Source organism: Poromitra crassiceps, assembly GCF_964638095.1.
Source record: "Poromitra crassiceps genome assembly, chromosome: 5".
Classification (NCBI taxonomy): domain Eukaryota; kingdom Metazoa; phylum Chordata; class Actinopteri; order Beryciformes; family Melamphaidae; genus Poromitra; species Poromitra crassiceps.
In genome coordinates this window covers 56,893,256-56,914,063 of record NC_139642.1, presented here as the reverse complement: position 1 = coordinate 56,914,063, position 20,808 = coordinate 56,893,256, and the positions used below count along the sequence as shown (strand labels likewise).

The 20,808-nt window shown below is 44.7% G+C and overlaps 1 protein-coding gene across 1 annotated transcript in view; it reads right to left on the bottom strand.

Moving 5' to 3' along the window:
- Positions 1-20,808, bottom strand: part of brip1 (BRCA1 interacting helicase 1) — a 63,942-nt gene that overhangs the window by 32,044 nt on the left and 11,090 nt on the right. The window contains exons 9-16 of the mRNA XM_083636810.1: positions 18,936-19,217; positions 10,191-10,412; positions 9,822-10,021; positions 7,917-8,049; positions 7,330-7,484; positions 7,034-7,211; positions 6,210-6,350; positions 5,576-5,737 (exon numbers count right to left, since the gene is read on the bottom strand). Of these exons, the coding sequence (XP_083492936.1) occupies positions 5,576-5,737; positions 6,210-6,350; positions 7,034-7,211; positions 7,330-7,484; positions 7,917-8,049; positions 9,822-10,021; positions 10,191-10,412; positions 18,936-19,217 (1,473 nt within the window). The remainder of the gene's footprint in view (positions 1-5,575; positions 5,738-6,209; positions 6,351-7,033; positions 7,212-7,329; positions 7,485-7,916; positions 8,050-9,821; positions 10,022-10,190; positions 10,413-18,935; positions 19,218-20,808) is intronic.

Sequence of the window (20,808 nt, the reverse complement as noted above, 5' to 3'; positions counted from 1 at the left end):
TCGACCGGACGAACGGCTCTCGAGATATGCGATAAAAACACAGACAGACATTCCTGCATTTAGTAGAGAGATATAGAAACTATCCTGACTCTGTTGGGGGGGGAGGGCCCTCAGAGGCTGAACTCCTGCTAGAGAGACTTTTTCCAAACTTACCGTCCATAAAGACAGACAGGTGCTGCCCGGGGAGGGGCGTTGGGTTTAGCTTCACACAAGTCATTCAGTCCAACTACGGTAGTTAAGTGGTGCTGTGAAACGCTCCATATCTACTGTGGTCGCAGCAGGTTATATATCCTCCAAACAAGAGGATGGCAGAGGCTACATTTGCTGTGTAAAAGAATGTTTTTCTGAAAGACGTGCACCACCTCCCAAACGGCTCCGGCGTAGCGAGACAGCAGTAATCCTGAAGTTTCCACTGTAAAGTCTCATATAAAACATCATCTCAGCTCTCGCAATCAGGACGGATATGCTACACTGAGCAAAATGACCGCGCACACACACGCACGCACACACACACACGCACACATACACCCGCATATTACACACACATATTACACACACTAGGGATGTTCATAAATTATCGAAAATCGATAATTGATCGTTAAGGATTGGAATCGATCCTGTGGCATTTGGATCGAATTTCTAATTATTATTATTTTTATTTTTTTTTGGACTAGGTTTGGGTGGAATTCGTTCCTCCTCGCCCCACTCCATTGCACAGCCGACTAACGTGAGGTGGAGCTTCATATAGTCTCTAGTTTTCCGGCTGGGCACGGGCCTTTGTGCCAACAAAACTGTTTTAAACATGGGGAATTTCACCACAGCATGCGCCGGGGACAGCAGTGTTGGAGAGGAGACACATTGAAATAAAGAGTTCATTGAGGAGAACACGTTGTCTTTCGTATTTTCTGCCATAGACATTCATTTTGTAAAAAAAAAAAAAAAAATTAAAATTGAAAATTGAAAATTTTCTAAGTATTAATATGATCGATAATCGATAATTGATCGTTAATTTTCACCGATTATCGATTTTGGGAAATTTTCAAAATGAACATCCCTAACACACACACACACACACACACACACACACACATATTACATACACACACACACACACACACACACACACACACACACACACACACACGCACGCGCACACACACACACACACGCGCGCACACACACACACACACACACACACACACACAGAGATAACAGTGCATCTGGAGCTGGGTGATTGGTACTTCAGATAGCCAGAGGGCCGTGAGGAGGACAGTGCGTGCTGGAGTGCGTGCCGTCCAGTTTGACTTTGATTGGACACGTGCCGGGCAGAGCCAGGCGCCAGCGCCGCGTGCGTCTTCACACAGACAGTGAGGCGACATCACCCCTAATGGCCCTTATCTTAATCTCCTTTAAAAGCATCTTGTGTCCCCCCCGCCCCCGCCGCCCCCCGCCATCTTTTTTCACCTCTTGCGAAACGCCACTCTTTCTTCATAAACCCCGTCGGTCCGCCTCCTGCGGTGTGCCGGTCCCGTTCCTCTGGCGGCTCTGGGACCAGACAGCCAGGCCTGCTGCGGTTTTAATGGGCATTAACTGGGGGGCTGTTGAGGCTGAAGTGCTACAAGACCACAGCACCCGTGCGGGGCTCTCTGGGAAAGTGTGTGTGTGTGTGTGTGCGCGTGTGTGTGTGCGTGTGTGTGTGTGTGCGTGTGTGTGCGTGCGAGAGTGTGTGTGTGTTCATGATTATGAGCATACTTTGTGTGTCTGTGTGTCTTACAATGGAAACCCATTGAGCTGTGTGTGCTAATGTCCAACACTGCAGAGTTTCCTTCACATTCATTTAGCTGCAGTGCACCCACCCATGCTGGGACATTACACCTCCAGCTAGAAAAGGTAAATACAACAAGTAGATTAATTATTCTGGCCTTATTGCCTCCCCTCCCGCCCCCCAAAAATATGAGCGATGCTCAAAACTGCAACACCTGATCTGATGGAAACGATCCTGAAGCTGGAACAGCTCATTTGGGCCTCTGAAATAGGGGTGCACAAATTAATCAAATCAATATGGAAATGGCAATATGGCCACAAGTGCAATCTCCACTTTGCTGGAGCAGCTGCAATTGGAGTCAAAAGGTCAAATGTGTCCCACTCACAACATACCCATAATGAAGCATTGTGCTGCTACAGAGAGTCATATTACCCAGGCAGCATACAGTAAGGGCACTAAGTTGGTACAGACACCAGTCAAAATCACATCAACATTTTATACGTACAGTATACAGTGAGTGTTTATTTAGATTTTCTTTTTCAGTGAAAATGAAATGCAAAAGCATTCCCACTAAAATAATGACTCATATCGCCATCATGATTCAGATTTTTTTTCTTTTGCAGATCGTGCAGCCCTACTCATAACTAAAATGACCCATAAACCAATATCTAAAATATATATATATATATATATATACTATTAGTTTGTATTTCCATGAAGCTACACAACCCACTGTGTGAGCTGACTGAGTGTGTTTGTGAGTGTGTGTGTGTGTGTGTGTGTGTGTGTGTGTGTGTGTGTGTGTGTGCGTGCGTGTGTGTGTGTGTGTGTAAAACTGAGGGCGGGCATCAGACACAGCCTTGAGGGACACCTCTTTGACCTGGCTGGTCTGTTGGCCTCACTATGCGCTGTATGTCTGCAGCAGGGCCAGCGTTGTGTGCGTGCGTGTGTGTGTGTGGGGCTGATAACCATCACCTACACACACTGAAGAGAGAGAGAGGGACGTCTGCAGATGACCTATCCTCTCTCTCCCACTGCCAGGCGCACACACCCATGCACACACACACACACACACACACACACACACACACACATGCGCACACACACACCAATGCACACGCGTGCACACACACACACCGCGTGGCGGGGCAGACGGGACTCAGCGGCACCAACAAGCCCTCCATGGGCTCCAATTAATAGCCCAGCCCTTCATATCCCCTCATCTCCTCATCTTTAAGAGCTGACTGTAGATTAAATATTAATGCATCAGCACACACACACACACACAGAGAGATAGGAGACTCCAACATGGCTATCAATAATACAAAAAAATAATATCCCACAGCTCACTGTTGTTCCTCGGCTGGCGTCACAGGCGGACAGAAATAAAGGGGAAAATGAGAAAATGTGGAAAAGGAAGAGTCTTAGCTTTCCTTGACAGTTTGGATGCCGGGCGGCGTCATTAGCTGTTAGCGAGCGTAACTGGATCTCAAGGAGACGAGGCTCGCAGAGAGATCACAGAGCGAAACACAAAATGTGCAGATGTGAAAAAGGCAAAAAGAAAATTTCACGACTGGATGGCGATGATTTGATGGAAAAAAAATCCTCTAAAACCGACCTTGACTGGTTTTAAAGTCACAAGGGAAACGTTTCAATGGGGTCCCGCTTTCCGTAATGTGACATATTTCTGATTGAAACAGGATGTCGGGGTGGGACGACAACAGGAAGGGATTGTTCAAAAACAGCTGCACATAATCTGGAGCCGCCAGTCGCAGATTTCGGGATTCTTCCAAATGAATACATAGCAGCCAGCCACCACCAGGACGCTGCAACCGTGGTGTGGTGTGTTGTGAAAAGGAAACAGGGTTTTGCTGTCACTTACTGTGTCTTGTGACACGATGCGAAGTTGACACTTTTACGCGACGGAAATGCGGGAAACTACTAAATTTGTAATGGGGGAGGGGGGGGGGGGGGGGTTTATTGATAAATTATACGTTTTTCATTTCACTGTGAGTTCAAAACACTTCCACATCAAAAGCTCGCTCTTGATGCTGGCAAGCTAAGGAAGTCAGTTTATCTGGCCATTTCTATTTCATTATAGCTACATAATATAATGTAATATGTGTACCATGGACACACACACACACACACACACGCACATGCACATGCACACGCACACGCACACACACACACACACACACACACACAAACACACACACACACACACACACGGTACATGAAATCCAGTTGGCCCTTAGTAAGTTGATGTGACAACCCGAGCTTGAGTGGAAATTAATTATTCATTGAGAAAAATGCATAACAAACAAAGGGGGACAAAGTGTCTATCAGTGGGCTCTTAGAAGAGGCCTCATTAACTGAAAGAGGAGACAGTTGTGAGAGGACGATGGTGGCATCTCAGCGTTGACAAGTAGCCCTATTGATTAGTAATGACCTCTTGTAACAATATGACACCATCATGCTGGCAATTAGCAACGGGATCTGCTCACCGTCCTATGGTTTGAAAAACTGCCATTTGTTTGCATGAAACGAGTCGCATGTTTAACCATCTTCTTCAGACATCCAACCAAGCAGTGGCCTTGACGCCAATGTGTGGTCTCTTACTCCTCCCAGTGGCAACATGTGGAAAATGAATAGGACCAAGAGTGAAGCATCCACCCCGAACCAGCACTTGAATATTATAATCTCTCATCCACTACCTTATGTGGGTTTTGATGCATATAAAAAGCCATGTGACCAAAGGCAAAGGCTACTATTTCCCAAAGTGGACCATCAGTCAGTGACAATATCACACAGCTGTATATAGGTTACAAAAATGTCAAAGAGTTTCAAGTCTCATGATACAAGTGCATTTTGTAGGGCTATTTGCGTTATCTGTTGCTCTGCTATTACCAGCCACGCCTGGCGGGGCTGGTATTGTTTTCACCTTGTGGTGAGTGTGTGCAAAATGTGGTCCTGGAGACACCTATTGTAGCAGGAACTACCACAGAAGGCGTTTTGAGTCCTTTGCCAGGTGTTTATATCTCTGTCAAGATGCAGTCACGAAAAATGACAGGGGTGTATTGACATGCAAATGAAGGTTGAGTTCTAAAATGGGTGCGATGCGAGCAAGGGGGCCTCTAGTTATTTATGGCACCCCCTATTGGTTGATTGTACAAATGAACTCACGACTTGGGCCAATCAGTAAACGAAAAGAAAATGCCTTAGGGCCAAGAACAAGGGACTCAAAATGGTGGACGTTGAGGGCAATGATAGGCTACGCATTGTGATTGGCTGTACGTCAGGCACGTGGGATTAACGTTAGCAAAATGGCCGACAGCTTTAGATTAGCTAACAAGCTAAGCTGCTGATGTTATCAGACATGATAGACATAAAAGGTATGAATCATACACACATTCAATGGTCATGATTCAAGTGTTACAGGACCATTTTCTCATAAACATGAGCCTTAATTTTTTATCATAAATGTTGTGGGAGTTTAACTTCATCTGTAGTTGTGGACCGCGAGCCGGGCACTTCCGGTAGGGTGAGCCGATCCTATAGGGCCTACAGGAGCCTACAGTGTCGGCCGAGTAAATCCTGCACCTACACGAGCATAGCTGGATACGTGAACCAAACTTCATGCAGGTCAATGTCACGGTATGGGTCCAAGACATCAGGCGTGATGGACACCAAGACACCAATCCACAGTGAGTCCCCCCTCTGATTTCAGGAACAATAAATACATCCTTTCTATGTCACTCCACCGCTCATCTCATGGCCTATGCTTCATGTTTCTGGTGGCTTATTTACCTTGTAGGAAGGCAGGAAGCACAGCACCCCCTTGGACACGACTTGGCAAATGTGCAGCAGAAGAGCGCCCACCTCGTCCTGGAAGGTGTAGGTCTCTGCATGCTGGAAGGTGGCACACAGCTTTCTGCCCTGGGGCCCGGAACCCACAGTGCCCACCCACACCTGTGGACAGGGAGTTGGACAAATCTGAGGAAGGGTCGCCATTTTAGCATATAAATTAGCAATCATTTTAGTTTATAGAACTGTATAGTGTAGTTGTTTTGTTGGCATGAAAATGGTCAAATTTAAAGATAATGACCATTGAAACAAAATATCAGCTCTCAGCAGCCCGAAAGCAAAAATACTGGTATTGTTATCAGTCTTTAATAAAGGATATCAGATAACAGTGTTCTTGATAACTCACTCACTACATACAAATTATGATCTTTCCACTATCATGCTTTCTATCAGACTGCCTCACAATGTGTCAGCAGCCGTTTTCCCCCCAGAGGCTGGGTGATAAACGGACTGACCTGGGACCTGTGGATAACGTGGCTGGCCTCCAGCTGGATGGAGGGTGATAAACGGACTGACCTGGGACCTGTGGATAACGTGGCTGGCCTCCAGCTGGATGGAGGGTGATAAACGGACTGACCTGGGACCTGTGGATAACGTGGCTGGCCTCCAGCTGGATGGAGAACTGCACCCCCAGCTCCGAGGAGAAGGAGCCCATGGGTGACAGGGTACCAGAGGTCAACACGATGGTGTGCACCGACTTACTCAAGTCAGAGAAGGCCTGGGAGATGGACGCAAACACATAGAACAAAACTCATGGGGGGCGTTTCAACAGCAAAACCATATCACCATGGAAATATTCAATACAGCGGGTGCCATGGTGCCTCGGTGTGGTCAAGTCGGCTTCAATGGATGTGCCATGTAAAGCAACATACACAACAATCCCTAAACCAAATGACTAGTCACAGTGTCTGAACTAGTCAAGTCTTTGAACTTTTAATCAGCCAAAACAATATAGACTTTTCATAAAAATGCCACCCAACCTGTTTTCAATGCTATTCCATCAGGGCCATATGATTTCCGCAAAACGGAAAAAACGGACGGGAATCATGGCATTTGGTAATAAAAATTGAATTAACTGTAAAACATGGAATATTGCAGAATTTTCAAAAGTTTGGCTGAAATTGATAAAAGTAGGACCTAATTATCAAAATAATCACATGTTTGGTAGCCTCTATCAGATGGACCACTGGCTTGAGCCTTGGTATGGTTTGTGCTGGCGGTTCTCAAAATTAAAACCACATTTCCCAGAAAGCCTGTTGCTCCTGTGATTTATCTTAGAGAAATGTGGCACTTTGTGGGGGAAGCGGATATGAGACCCTGCCAAGTGAGATTCATCTTTGTCTCTACAGTATGTAGATGAATCTGGCCCACACGGAGTGTCCTCCAGGCCTGAGCTCTCACCACGGCAGGGTTGAGGCACCAGAAGCTGAGCGTCAGGACCTGGGCCTTGACTCGGGTGCTCTGTCGTCGTCGGTGGCGTGGCCGGGCGAAGAAGCCCTGGGCGTCGGGGACATCGGGCTGAATCTGGTTGGTCCAAGTGAAGCTCTGCTGCAGAGCCACCCGGTAGTCTTCAGCAAACCTACGGACACACAAGAGCAGACCGGAGGTACCGCTCATTCCAAAGCATGCCTCTGGAACACATTTCGACGTCGTTCTTGTCAAATGGGTCATGGCTAACTTGTCGGGTTGTCTCTGACCTGCAGTTGTCCCGGTAGATGAAGTCCAGCACCATGAAGATGCTTTTGAGAACGGAGGCGGTGGTTGAGCTGATGGTCGGGACCTGAACTGCGTCCTCTTTACCACTGAGCAACACAACGCGCTCCTCTTTTTCCAACACTGCTGCCAAGTCTTTCTGCCAGAGACAAAGAGAGAGAGAGAGAGTGGGTAAGAAGAAAACAACGCTGTTGATGGCCACCATGCATCTGAATCCAAATAGAAACATGTCAAGGTGCTACGTGTAGTAGGGCTGTGAATCTTCACTGGCCTCACGATTCGATTACGATTCAGAGGGCTACGATTCGATTCGATTACGATTATCGATGCATCTCGATGCATCTTAAATCGATGCATCACTTTTTTTCCCAATTTTTTTTCTTCACAAAGCTGCCTGCCTCAGCACTCGTCTTTTCCTGGTTCGCTCACACACATGCTTGTTTTGAAGGGGAGAACGCAGAAAGGGGGGGGTGAAGTGAGAGCCGCCCACCTCGACGGACTACAGCCGGACTATAATACGTCGTGACGGATTGTGTCTGAATTCGGCCTAAAGCCTGGCTAGTTGGTCTACCTGCAGCGCGCCAAAGGAGGCAGCAGTGATGCCCAGGCCATGGAAGATGTCCACCACATCCTTGCCATTCCAGACTTTGGAGGCGCTCTCATAGCCCCGCTCAGACAGCAGGTTCTTGCTCTCCTGCATCCAGCTGCACCGTGACAAACACACACATCCCCACCTCTGTTCATATTTATACACATCACACACAAACAAAGAGGAGTCCAAATTCAAAATAATACTGAATCTAAATTTCATGGACTAATACATAACGTACTAGTAGAGAGACTAGTAACGTACAATCTTAGTTAGGAACTTGGCCGTTGCTATATTGTAATGCATGCTATAAGGATCAACACATTTTACAGAGACAATAGTGTGTTTTGTTTTGATGTGTGTAAACATATTAGGGATTTACCATATGCAGGGTTTGTACAGCTTTTTTTAAGAGTCAAATTCAAGCACTTTCAGAGCACTGAGAGCAAATGGTCGCCCTCACGAAGCGGAGTGGAGCCGATGAAAACACCAGATTATGGTGAAAATCAAACACTTTTCAAGGAGTATATTCAAATTCAAGCATATTCCTAATCTTGAAAACATGACGGTTAAAATCAAGCATTTTCCTAACTTTCACGACTTTTGCACGAACCCTGCATATGGGTTTTTCCAAGGCTGTTACCAATATTTTCAGATCAAAGTTGCTGATATTTTGTGCCAAAATTCAGTATCGTAAATTTGGCAGTTTACATATATTATATCGTGTCCCAAGAATTTTAACCTAAAAATGAAATCATTTTTCCATCTTAATATTGAATATCAGCACAAAACTACTACTGAAAGCTTTAATCCACAAATATGGTGATCCGTATGGAAACAGTGTTACTCGAAATGGTTAAAATTTATATCAATTTAGTCATTCAGTGGCGTTTTACTGCCATGTAACATAACTAACTAGCGGCCAATATTAGCTACAGTAGGCGATTACCCATGGATGCATTGCTCTTAAAGGGCTCATGCCGTGTGAACTACAGTAATAATCACATGGGGGGGAATTTTTTTCTTCTTCACATGAGTGGGGCACGCGCAAATACCACCGTGACGTCACGATGTACCAAATCGCCCATTCATTTGAGGGCACAAAAAAGCAGGTTTGAACCCATAGAGGGAACTTATGCTGCTGAAATGAATGATAGGGGTTTGTAAAATTGTAAGATTATACAGATTGGTCTCAAATGTGGAGATCTTGACCAGAATCCTTCACATATCACCCCAAAAGCCATATTGGTTAAAAGCTGAAAAAAGTGTTTTGGGGTTTAGTCCTGCTTGAATCAAAACTCAATCAAGTCAGCAGCAGGAGAGTTTAAGCAAAAGCCCAACATGGTAATGTGAACCTAATGATATGCAGAACAGATAATACAGTGCATGTATATCTAATGATATGCAGAACATTGGGCAATGGTGGCCCAATGGTTAGAGAAGCGAGCTTGTGACCAGAAGGTTGTCGGTTCAATCCCCGGGACCGGCAGGATAAATCTGGGTGGGGAAAGTGAAAAAAGGCAGCGCTTGCCCCTCCCTCATTACCACCACTGAGGTGCCCTTGAGCAAGGCCCTTAACCCCAACTGCTCCAATGGAGCTGATCAGTGGCCAGCAGATCAGACTGTGGTTGTACTGGTCAGCTTCCAGGTATGAATGTGTGTGTGATTGTGAACAGGGCACTCCTGAAAAAGAGAGCATTGCTCTCAGTGAGACTCCCCCTGTATAAATAAAGGTAAAAAAAACAGTGCATGTATATCTAATGATATGCAGAACAGATAATACAGTGCATGTATATCTAATGATATGCAGAACAGATAATACAGTGCATGTATATCTAATGATATGCAGAACAGATAATACAGTGCATGTATATCTAAGTGACTGACTTGAACAGGCTATAGCAGAAGGCCCTGAGTGGCTCGTGGTGGGAAGGTCTGATGTTGTGGTTGACCATGCCATCCAGCTCGTCTCTGGCCATCAGCAGACTGTTTAGGTCCAAGGTGAAGCTGGCACTCTCCCGTGCACAGTCCTCTATATTGTGGGCCTCGTCCAGCACCAAGATCTGACCTGCCAGGTTGATCTCCATCTGGGGAACGGATTTAAGGTAGAGACAGAGAGGAAGAAGAGAGGAGGAGTGGCTAAATCTACATGTATACGCCATGGTCTGCTTCTTTTATTCATTCTGTTTCTTATCATTTTTGAATTCCCTCCAACGTTCCCTCCCCTCCCATTCTTCCAGCTTTAAGCTCACTCACGGTCTCTCTGATGAGCGGGTCCAGCAGGTAGTTGTACGGGCAGAAGATGATGCAGGCCTCCTGCCTGAGTTCGCGGGCGGCGTAGTAGGAGCACGCCCGGAGCTTTTTGCCCAGAGCAACCAGGTCCTCGATGTCCCAGGCCTGGTGAAGCCCGTGGACCCACTGCAGTGTGTGCTGGTCCCGCATCTTGTTGACCCTGTGGTAGTATGGGCATGACTTGCCCTGCGACCAAGATGGGAAATAGAAGAGATAGAAGGTAAAGGTAATTAGTAGGGGTGTCAAAAATAATTGATTATAAGATGCATCGCGATGCGGACGTGCACGATTCTGCATCGATTCACAAATGTCAAAAATCGATTATTAAAAAAAATAAAAAATAAAAATAAAAAAAATAATCAAATAAAATATAATGGAAGTACATGCAGTTGTTTATTTTAATTATGGATCATAATACAATGCAATTCCAAATGCACTTTTATTTTAAAAGTAGCCACACAGTGAGAAAAAAGAAAGTGAGAAAAAATAAATAATGTATTGCGGAAAAAAGTGATGCATCGATTTAAGATGCATCGAGATGCATCGAGATGCATCGATAATCGTACTCGAAACGAATCGTAGCCCTCTGAATCGTAATCGAATCGAATCGTGAGGCCAGTGAAGATTCACAGCCCTAGTAATTAGACCGATATATGGGTTTGCCGATACATTGGGACGCCTTTGATTAAAAATGTGATATTGATACAATACAGAGCACTTCTGATATGGGGGATACAATGAAGTTTATTATTGCAGAATTGATCAATATACAACTGGTTCTCTATGAAATAAGTCAAAACTAAAGAGACTGAGAGAGGGAAGGAGATCACAACAACAAAAAAGGTCCTAGGCTCCATTCAAACCCAGGACATGGTGTTTACACGGTCCTACATATCTCACACCACTGAGCCCCACTAATCTAACATTTTGATTATACACAAGTATGAATAAATCATATTTATTAGTAGTAGTAGTAATAGCAGTAGTGTTGTTTCCACTCTGCCAACAATATCATTAAGAAAACACTTAATTAAATTTTTTGGGCATGAAAATAGTCAAATTATTGGCTACTGGCAGCTTCAGTCCCAAAATCAGTATTAGTATCAGCTGCGCGGGTAAACCTTGGTCATCGTCTGTCACAATTCTTGAGAAAGTAAAAATGATTGATCAGAACTCTAACTCCGTCTCATGCCTGCACACTCCTACAGATGAAACATTGTTATCGTTGTAGTTATTTTTATCTGCAACTGTCGGGTCAGAATTTTAACTGTGCCTCGGTCAACTGTATTCTCATGTATTTGTTCCAAAGATAAAACTGATTGTTTAATTGACTTTGATCTGACATGACATATTTCGTCGTGACGACAACCATGCAGTCAGCGAATGTTCTGGATGTGTGAAGGGGAAGAATCTCATGTACTAAGCCCCAATTACGCTGTCAGCCTAGGTGCCTGGCTGCTTTAGGCACCACCCTGTCCCACCCTATATCCTGTATGAATGCAACAGCTTGAGGTGATACTGTCACACATATACATACACAGACACACACAGCATAGAGAGGCAAAGTGACCGCCTACTTCCTGCTTCAGCACTGTACCAGAGATTTTCATCCGCCAATTATTTTCCCATAGACATTTCGTAAAATGCTTATAAAAAATAGTTTTTACTTGTTCAAACCAAACGGTTCAGTTATATTTAGAATCGGGAGAGACTATAGAACATTTCACTCTGACCAAAACTTAAAAAAACATCGAAAAAATATCTTCTGCAAAATCCGCAGTTTTTTATGTTTTGGTCCGAGTGAAACGTTATGCGGTCTCTTCCTGTTTCTAAATATACCCGAACCGTTTGGTTTGACCAAGTAAAACTATTTTTATAAGCATTCAACGAAATGTCTATGGGAAAACAAATGGCGGATGAAAATCTCTGGTACAGTGGCTGGAAGCAGGAAGTGACGTTTCACTTTGGCTCTCGTTATTGGACTCGGTAACCTCCGAACGCAAACCATCTCCATATGAAAGGGTGTGCCTTTTCCAGCGCCTCCTGTCCTTACAGAGATGTGTGAAGGCAGGCAGGCTAAGCTGGGACACTTTACTGACACTGTAGCTCCTGTCTGTTCAGCTGAAAGGTGAGTTGGAGGGATTATCTGCCACGCAGCCACTTTTATTATGAGTCAGAGACTGAGAAGAGACAGCAGCTCCTCACACCCCTGGTCAAACTGCGGGCGCTCGTTTTGACTCGGGCGGTGATGAGCCAAAACACCATTAGTCAAAGCCGGCACACTGTCTCTGTGGATCTTTGTGTGAGTAACCCGACCCCAACTGTTAAGACGGGGCCCCGAAGTGACGAAGACGCCATACATCAGTGACATCCTGCTCTATAGTGCAGCGGGGTTATGACTGGGCCAACTCTTTCATATGAGAAGACTTAAAGCGACATGGGAGGCAGACACCTCCACTGACAATGGAATTGTCCCCCCCCCCCCATTACACTAGGCGTCTCACCTTTTGGACAGTATGGGGGTGGGTGGTGGTGCGGGTGGGGGTGTGGGTGGTGCAGCAAGGCCACTAAAGTGTCTTATGTCCCCCGAAATAAAGCTCAGTCAATGGCTCTTGACATGACGGTGTCAAGCCTGTTGGGCCAATTGTGGATATTGTAGTGGCATAATTGGTGGTCTAAGGCGACAGTGTTGGAGGAGTTTTGTCTGGCTTTAGTAACTGTGGGTTTGTGTTACACGGCCATTGGGAAAAAGTCTGAATCGAGGCTGTCTTTACAGTACGTGATAGGGGTGATGTTCATGGGATTAGAAACATCACATACACTCTGGGTCCCCGAAGCTCTGTGTGTGTGTGTGTGTGTGTGTGTGTGTGTGTGTGTGTGTGTGTGTGTGTGTGTGTGTGTGCGGGAGAGAGACACAGAGAGAGAGGGAGAGAGAGAGAGAGAGAGAGAGCGAGAGGACGGAGAGCGAAATCAACTTGGCGCAGTTGGTATTGTCGGTGTGGTGGGTACATTTTTGTAATCCCACCAGCTACTGTGTGTGTGTGTGTGTGTGTGTGAGAGAAAGTGTGTGTCACGAGGTGTTGGTTTTCACAGCTGGATCGGGGTCAATGCCGGTTCAAAAGAGTCCAATTCAAGGTGTAGAATAGAGCATTGTCAGGTAAGAGGGTGCCACAAACAGAGCGGTTGAACTGGCCTAAGTTATGGGCTCAAGCAGATGTAGAGATGGTGACCTTTCCACGGGACAAAAGGGGCCTACCTGGCTAGATTAACGACACAAAGCCTCACAGTCACAGAGCGAGGTAGGTTTCCGTCCGTTGTCGGGGGGGGGGGGGAACCTGGCATCGCCTCCAATTTTGGTGATTTTCATGTTTTTATCTTAAATTGGTTTGAGAAGATTCTGAAAGCCTTTCAAAAGCAATTAAGATAAAAAATGCATGGTGGCCAAGATAAAGAAAAGACTGCCTTTTTAGTTCCTTACAAAGTTATGTTTTAAGTTTATGGCTGATGTTTTCGTATTTCGTAGTTCCGTACCCCTATTTAACGTTGAGCACAATTGAGCCTTTAGGGTTACTGTTTGCTTCTGTATTTTGTTCTTTACATTTTGAGGATTTCAATACCCAGAAATCATGTAATGAATGTCACATAGGCCCTGTTCGGACCTGGTATTAACTCATTGAGTGCCAAGGACGAGTATGTTCGTCAATTGGTTTAGTAACGTAGAGTGCCAAGGACGAGTATGTTCGTCAATTGCGTTTTTTGACGGTGGGACGTGGATCAAAGCCAGATCCATCTCCTGTGAAAGTATGGTGCATGTTGAATGTGTAAAAGCTATTTTACGGACCCATTAGGTGGCGACAGTGCTCTCCAGATTAGAGAAAGGCGAGGAAAAACAGCAGAAAAAGCCGTGATGAAACCATTCTCATGAGAATCGTTTGGCTTTTCGCTGTCGCGCTGGGAGCCAGCGGACAACGGTGGGGGGCTCCGAAAATAGACTCTGGGTGCAGCACACTTTGAAACGCGCAGCAGAAAGCCCAGAAAGCCCAGAATCGGACGCAGCTTCATCCCAGCTCACAACCGAAACCCCAGAAACGAGCGAGCCCGATCCAGACTCGCCCGACGAGCGACCGCCATCCAGGCAGCAGAGACTCGCCTGACACACGCAGCACTCAGAACGAGCAGAGCCACCAGAGCCACACCCACGGAGGAGGAGTTTGCAGTAGAGGGGGGTGGGGGTGCTGTTATATTGAAGGAAATTACTGTTCAGATGTTTCAGGTCAGAAAATATTAGCTTCAGAGTCAGTGATTTGCTTGAAATGCTATATTTCACAAAAGGCTCAATATCTCAGCTTCTAGATGGAAACGCCAATTTTTTCTGTTTTTGACCTATCTTCTCCGGCTGATAACTAAAGAACGGAAAATGATATCAATAAACTTTTTTTTGCTGCTGATACAATAGAGTCTCATCGTTCTTTGTGCGTGTTCGGTGTTTACATAGTAATATCACACAATATTCTGTGGGCCTCGAGAAATCACTGAAAACGCTCTGAAACTCTGGCACTGGGAGCGTCCGTTCTCCAAAAGTGGCTGGCACTCAATGAGTTAACATGCGTCTTGGGTGATCCGATCACAAGTGGCCAGCTCTAAGTACATCTGTTCACACCTGGCATTAGAATTAGTCCATGGGCCAAACACCAAAATTTCACATATCGGTACCACTCAAGTGGGCAAATTCTAATCATGATTTTTGAACATGTATATATCCATAGATGATATTTTAGTATGATAGCCTTTCCAGAATGGTAGCTTTCTCACGGTTATCAGCTCATGAAGTTAGCCAGCCCCTACAATAATTTGGATTCTAGGTGCTGATGCATATCCTATTCTAGGCTCTTTTTAGGACCTTTACTCATGTTTGATGAGAATATCTTTGATATAATTTTAAAGGGTAGCTTCCTAGCTTTCATTTAAGCTCAGTTTTGTGTCTCTCTGACAAATACAGAGGTCACAGGAGCTCCTCAAACTGTCAGTGACATTCGTTTTTCCACAATTTTCGTCTAAACTATAGTTTTATTTCAGCACTGTGGCATCTAGGAACATCAGAGATACAAACAACAAACACTGGAATACTCACAGGACTATAAGGATTCAGAAAAGGTATCATGTGCCCATACTATCCCATCGTGAGGGGTGAATGTGGCCCTTAAGGTAGAAGAATGACTTCTCAAGGGAAATGAGCCAGAGCCCTAAATTTAACAAATCGGTACCAGCCAGGTGGGCAAATTTTACTTGTGATTTTTTTAAATTCATATACATCCCTAGATTATGTTTTTATATGATAGACCTTGATGAATGGTAGCTGATTAGTGCTTATCCCCTCTTAAATTATGGACTGCTGTCGTTCAAAACTAGGAAAGTGCCCTCCCTGGAAATCATCTTTCATTATCCGTTGCCTAGGGTGTGTCTGGACTACTGTTAATATTACATAGATATAGGCAAACTATCCTATGATATTGTACATACTATACTATACTATACTATACTAGATATACTATGCTTGTCTACTAAAGTGGCACATTTCTCAGTCAAAAACAGAGTAAATTGACACGTTTCTCAGTCAAAAATAGTTTTATTTGTGTTACATTATATGAACAGCCACATTCAAAATGTTTCCAGTCTTTCAGGACAATATTAGGACAATCTACCCTTCCTGAGACACCATGCCACCCACGAGGGCAACACCATCATCGTCATTCACATCTGATTGTGCTGGTTGGCACATTTTTGTAGTTTGCACAGGTTTGTGCACTTCAGACCATTATTGAGACCTGTGCACTCTGGTGGTTTGCACGACCTCACACACTTGCAGGAGAGCAACTGCAAAACGATCTGGTGCTGGGGAACCGCACATCCACTGGATTTCAAGCTGCCCCTCATCATCTGTGGTCCACCCATGGTCCTTGGGGCTTGGTAGAGATGGCTGGGTTTGAAGAGACCGTCTAGAGATTGCAGTCTGATCTTTTGCATGAATGGAATGCATTAATAGCCAATCCTCAAATGGTGGAAGCTGGCTGGACTCGACCTCCCCACGTCTGGTGCAGAAAAGTTGGTATCGGAGGAGGTTGACATCTGTAATGTGTGTAGAGGGTACATATACATAATACATGTGGCACATGATTTCCAGCAGCTTCTTGAAGAGCTCATTAGAGACATCCCAAGCACGGCCGAGCTCAAGGAAGGCTTCTTGATACTGTATGTCCTGTCTGTTCAGGGTGCCCACTTTTCTGTGTCCTGCAAATACGCTGACAGTGTTGCAGCCAGTGAACGTGTGCATGCATGCCAATCAAGGCGCCAGCAATACTATCGCCGCGTGATTTGCATAGTTTGGTGATGTCCTGGAACATTGTCTTGTTCTGTGTTCCACATTTTTGGTACATTGGGCATGGGATGTCCTTGCTCCAACCCAGAGTCAGTAGCAGCACATCTATGTCTGCCATGATGATCACTGCCTTGAAGCCAGACTCTGCTACATGGAGAGCATGCATTAGCATGCAGGTGTCAGCTTCTTCCTGAGAGGATTCGAGCTGTGTTACCTCCTCCCATTGGTTCCTGTTGATTTTGAAGCAGACTACTTCACAGGTAACATATAAGGCCTTGTCTTGTAGTTTCTATCTGTGTTTGGGTCCTTTCCATTCCTCAAACAAGAATTTGATCAGACTGACTTTGCTGGCAGCACTGTAGAGCAGTTTCCTCCACTGCTGGATGTTGTGGCTGGAATCATGCAGGTTAGCTACATCTGGCGGGGCAACAGTTGCAGTTGACAAGCTGACAAACTCATATTGATCTGGACTGAGTGGATTCACAAAGGAGTTTCCCATGATATCAACAATGGACTGTACTTTAAGGACCATAGGTGGACCACAGATGATGAGGGGCAGCTTGAAATCCAGTGGATGCACGGTTCCCCAGCACCAGGTGCCGTCTTGCAGTTGCTCTCCTGCAAGTGTGTGAGGTCGTGCAAACCACCAGAGTGCACATGTCTCAATAACGGTCTGAAATGCACAAACCTGTGCAAACTACAAGCATGTGCCAACCAACACAGTGAAGAAGAGCTTGCTGCACAGCTGACAGACTCAGGTGTGAATGACGATGATGGTGTTGCCCTCGTGGATGACATGGTCTCAGGAAGGGTAGATTGTCCTAATATTGTGTTGAAAGACTGGAAACATTTTGAATGTAGCTGTACATATACCCTAACACAAATAAAACAATTTCTGACTGAAAAGCGTGCCAATTTACCCTCTTTTTGACTGGGAAATGTGCCAATTTAGTAGACAATTAAGTATAGCATATATATCTATCTAGTATAGTATAGTATGGTATGTATAGTATCATAGGATAGCATGCCTATATCTAGACATGTAATATTAACAGTTAGTAGTCCAGACACCCCAGGGAGAGGATATAATGAAAGAAAGATGATTTCCCATAATTCCCACAAGTCCATAATTTAAGAGGGGTGGTTAAGCACTGATAAGCTACCATGGTCATAGGAATTAAAAAAAATCACAAGTAGAATTTCTCCACCCGGATGGTACCGATATCTTACATTTTGGGTTCTGGCCCATTTCCCTCAAGAAGGCATTCTTCTACCAAATTCAAAGGGCAAAATTCACCCCTCACGATGGGATAGTATGGGTTCATTATACCTTTTCTGAATCCTTATAGTCCTATATGAGTATTCCAGTGTTTGTTGTTTGTGTCTCTGATGTTCCTAGATGCCACAGTGCTGAAATAAAGACTATAATTTAGGCGAAAACTGTGGAAAAATGAATGTCACTGACACTTTGAAGAGCTCATGTGAGCTATTTATTTGTCAGACAGACACACAACTGAGCTCAAATGAAAGCTAAGAAGCTACCCTTTACAATGTTGTCAAACATGTTATCATAGAACATGGTTAAAGGTCCTGAGCCTAAAATAGGTTATGGATCAGCACCTAGAATCGAATTTATTGTAGGGGTTTGCTAACTTCATGAGCCGATAACTGTGACAAAGCTGCCATTCTGCAAAGGCTATCATACTAAAATATCATCTATGGATATATACCTGTTCAAAAATCATGATTAGAATTTGTCCACTTGAGTGGTACCGATATGTGGAATTTTTGTGTTTGGCCCATGGACTAAATAGGGGAAAATAAGAAAATGTCCAATAAATATGAAAAGCTACTCCTGTGGAAAGGCTATCATATATTAATTTACTTATATTGACCCTATAAACAATTTAGTATAGGTAAAGTTTTGCCCACCCATATGGTACCGATATCTGGTCTGGCCCATGGACTAAATGCGTCTCCATGAATGCTTCTTGTGATCAGATCTCACATAGGTAAACTACGCACTCATTGGACCTAAATATCTTCTTCTTAGTGCTAGGTGGGGAGTGGAGGTGGTGAAGAGGTTCAGCCAGCGTGGAGAGGCCAACTTTCTCTGGCCAGAGTGCTCACTCACTGCTGTTTTCGATTTCACTCTTACGTTTTTATTTGTCACTTCCTCTATCTCCAACATCAGAATTTTATTTGGGCAATTTCAACCCCAAGGTGGTCGTTGAATGTATCAAAAAAACAATTTTTTTACAGTCTCAGTGTCAAACAAAATCCTACTGGTTCAACTCTAACGAGTTGACTGTGTTGTCAGTTGGCATACTCACATCCTTGGACTCCAGCAGGTCCTTGCAGCGTTCGTTGCGGTTGGCGTGAGGCGCCACGGCCGGGTTGACGCAGGTGTGCTCTCTGCTGGACAAGATGCTCATGGGCACGCTGGAGTAGAGCGTGCGCTTCAGCTCGTGGGTGATCTGAGTAATCTGCTTATGTGTGCGCGTGCCAAAGAAGATCTTGGGGATCCTCTTCTTGGCATCTTTGTCCTTGCCTTTCGCACTCTCTTTGGCCGAAGCACATGGGCACAGGGAGCAGGAGCCAGAGGACACAGGGGACTGCACGGAGAGAACCAAGAAACAAACACTCTGAGAGAGAGAGGCAGCTTACAAACTAGGGGTGTCACGATACTAGAAGTTCTACTTCGATACAGATACCCAGGAAAATATCGATACTCGATACCATTTTCGATACCACGGGAACCGGGGGATGATGGCACACCAAGAAGCATAAAAATAAAGTTAGACAGATGGACGGACAGACGCACACTTCTCCATAATCTAGGCCTGATCAAACTTTGAATTTAGACAGCAGATTAGCCCTGCTCTATAGCCATCAGAACACGTTTAGCTTGTTGAAGCAACAGATACACAATGATAGGGAGGGCAAAATCAGTGATTTTTCATTCAAAGAAAGCACAGATGCTGGTAACATAAGTGTTGCAAATGAGTATTGTATCCATTGCGAATTTTTTGTATTGATACTTTCGATACCTGTTGCAAATGAGTATTGTATCCGATTCAAATTTTCAGATACTTTTCGATACTATCAATACTTTTGACAACCCTATTACAAACATGTCCGAACATCTCATCTCATCCCTGATGCCCGACAAAACCACAACAACTCAAGAGGAAACCGCGTCATAACATTTCTGAATTTTAAACTCAATTGACATTGAGCTTTTCGGTGTATTGTGCTACGGAACAGATCGGGTCATCACTATTATCCACTGCCTGAATAGGTCTTCTGACGGACTGTCTTGTATACTCTGTTGAAAAACACACGGGGAAGCATAAAGAATGTGTATCCCTACATAGGGAGTGCTGTCACTCTTGTGTCAGATGACCTTTCCTGGGCCTGAAAGATGAGAGGCCGCCATTGTTGGGGACTGAGAAAATGTAGCCGCTTCATAATTGGCTGTCCACTGACATGAGGTGGATTGTCCCTGTGCCGCTCACAGGTGTAGCCGCCAACGCGTATGAAAGCCATCCCGCAGTCATGTGATCGGCTCTTTTAAGTGGCCTCCTTTCTCCACCACTCAATGGCTCTCTCATGAATCATCCAATCACTCTGCGTCTCAGGTGCAGTGAATCGTCCAATCACTGACTGGCTTCTCAAATGCAGTGTTTTGGAACTCTTGTCCACCACAACCATAATATAATTAGAGACTCTGTGGTAGGGCTGCATAATTACCGTAATGGTATTTTCATCGTCATCGCAATATGAACATGCGCAATAAACACATCGCAAAGACTGCCTGAAACGCAATGAATAACAAAAGTGGGTTTTATTGACATGCTTCATCATGCATTCCCACTCAGCATCTGATCATTTTGTCTTGTGTTGTAAATCCAGCGTACACCTTTCCCTTGCAACAGTGCGCTCCGCCCCTCTGCCAAAAGCCCAAACACACTGTGTGTAGTTTCAGCTAGAGTCAGTGTGTATTTCATTTCTTTATTCAGTGGGCATAGGCTATGTTTGGAGTCTATGTTAGCATTATTAAAGCAGAAAGACATAGGAACTGTATAACTAATATGAATACTTTAATATTTGTTTATTTATCGCAAGTCGTATCGTCATCGCTATATTGAACAATGTTATCGCACATCGCAGATTTTCCTCGTATCGTGCCGGCCTACTCTGTGG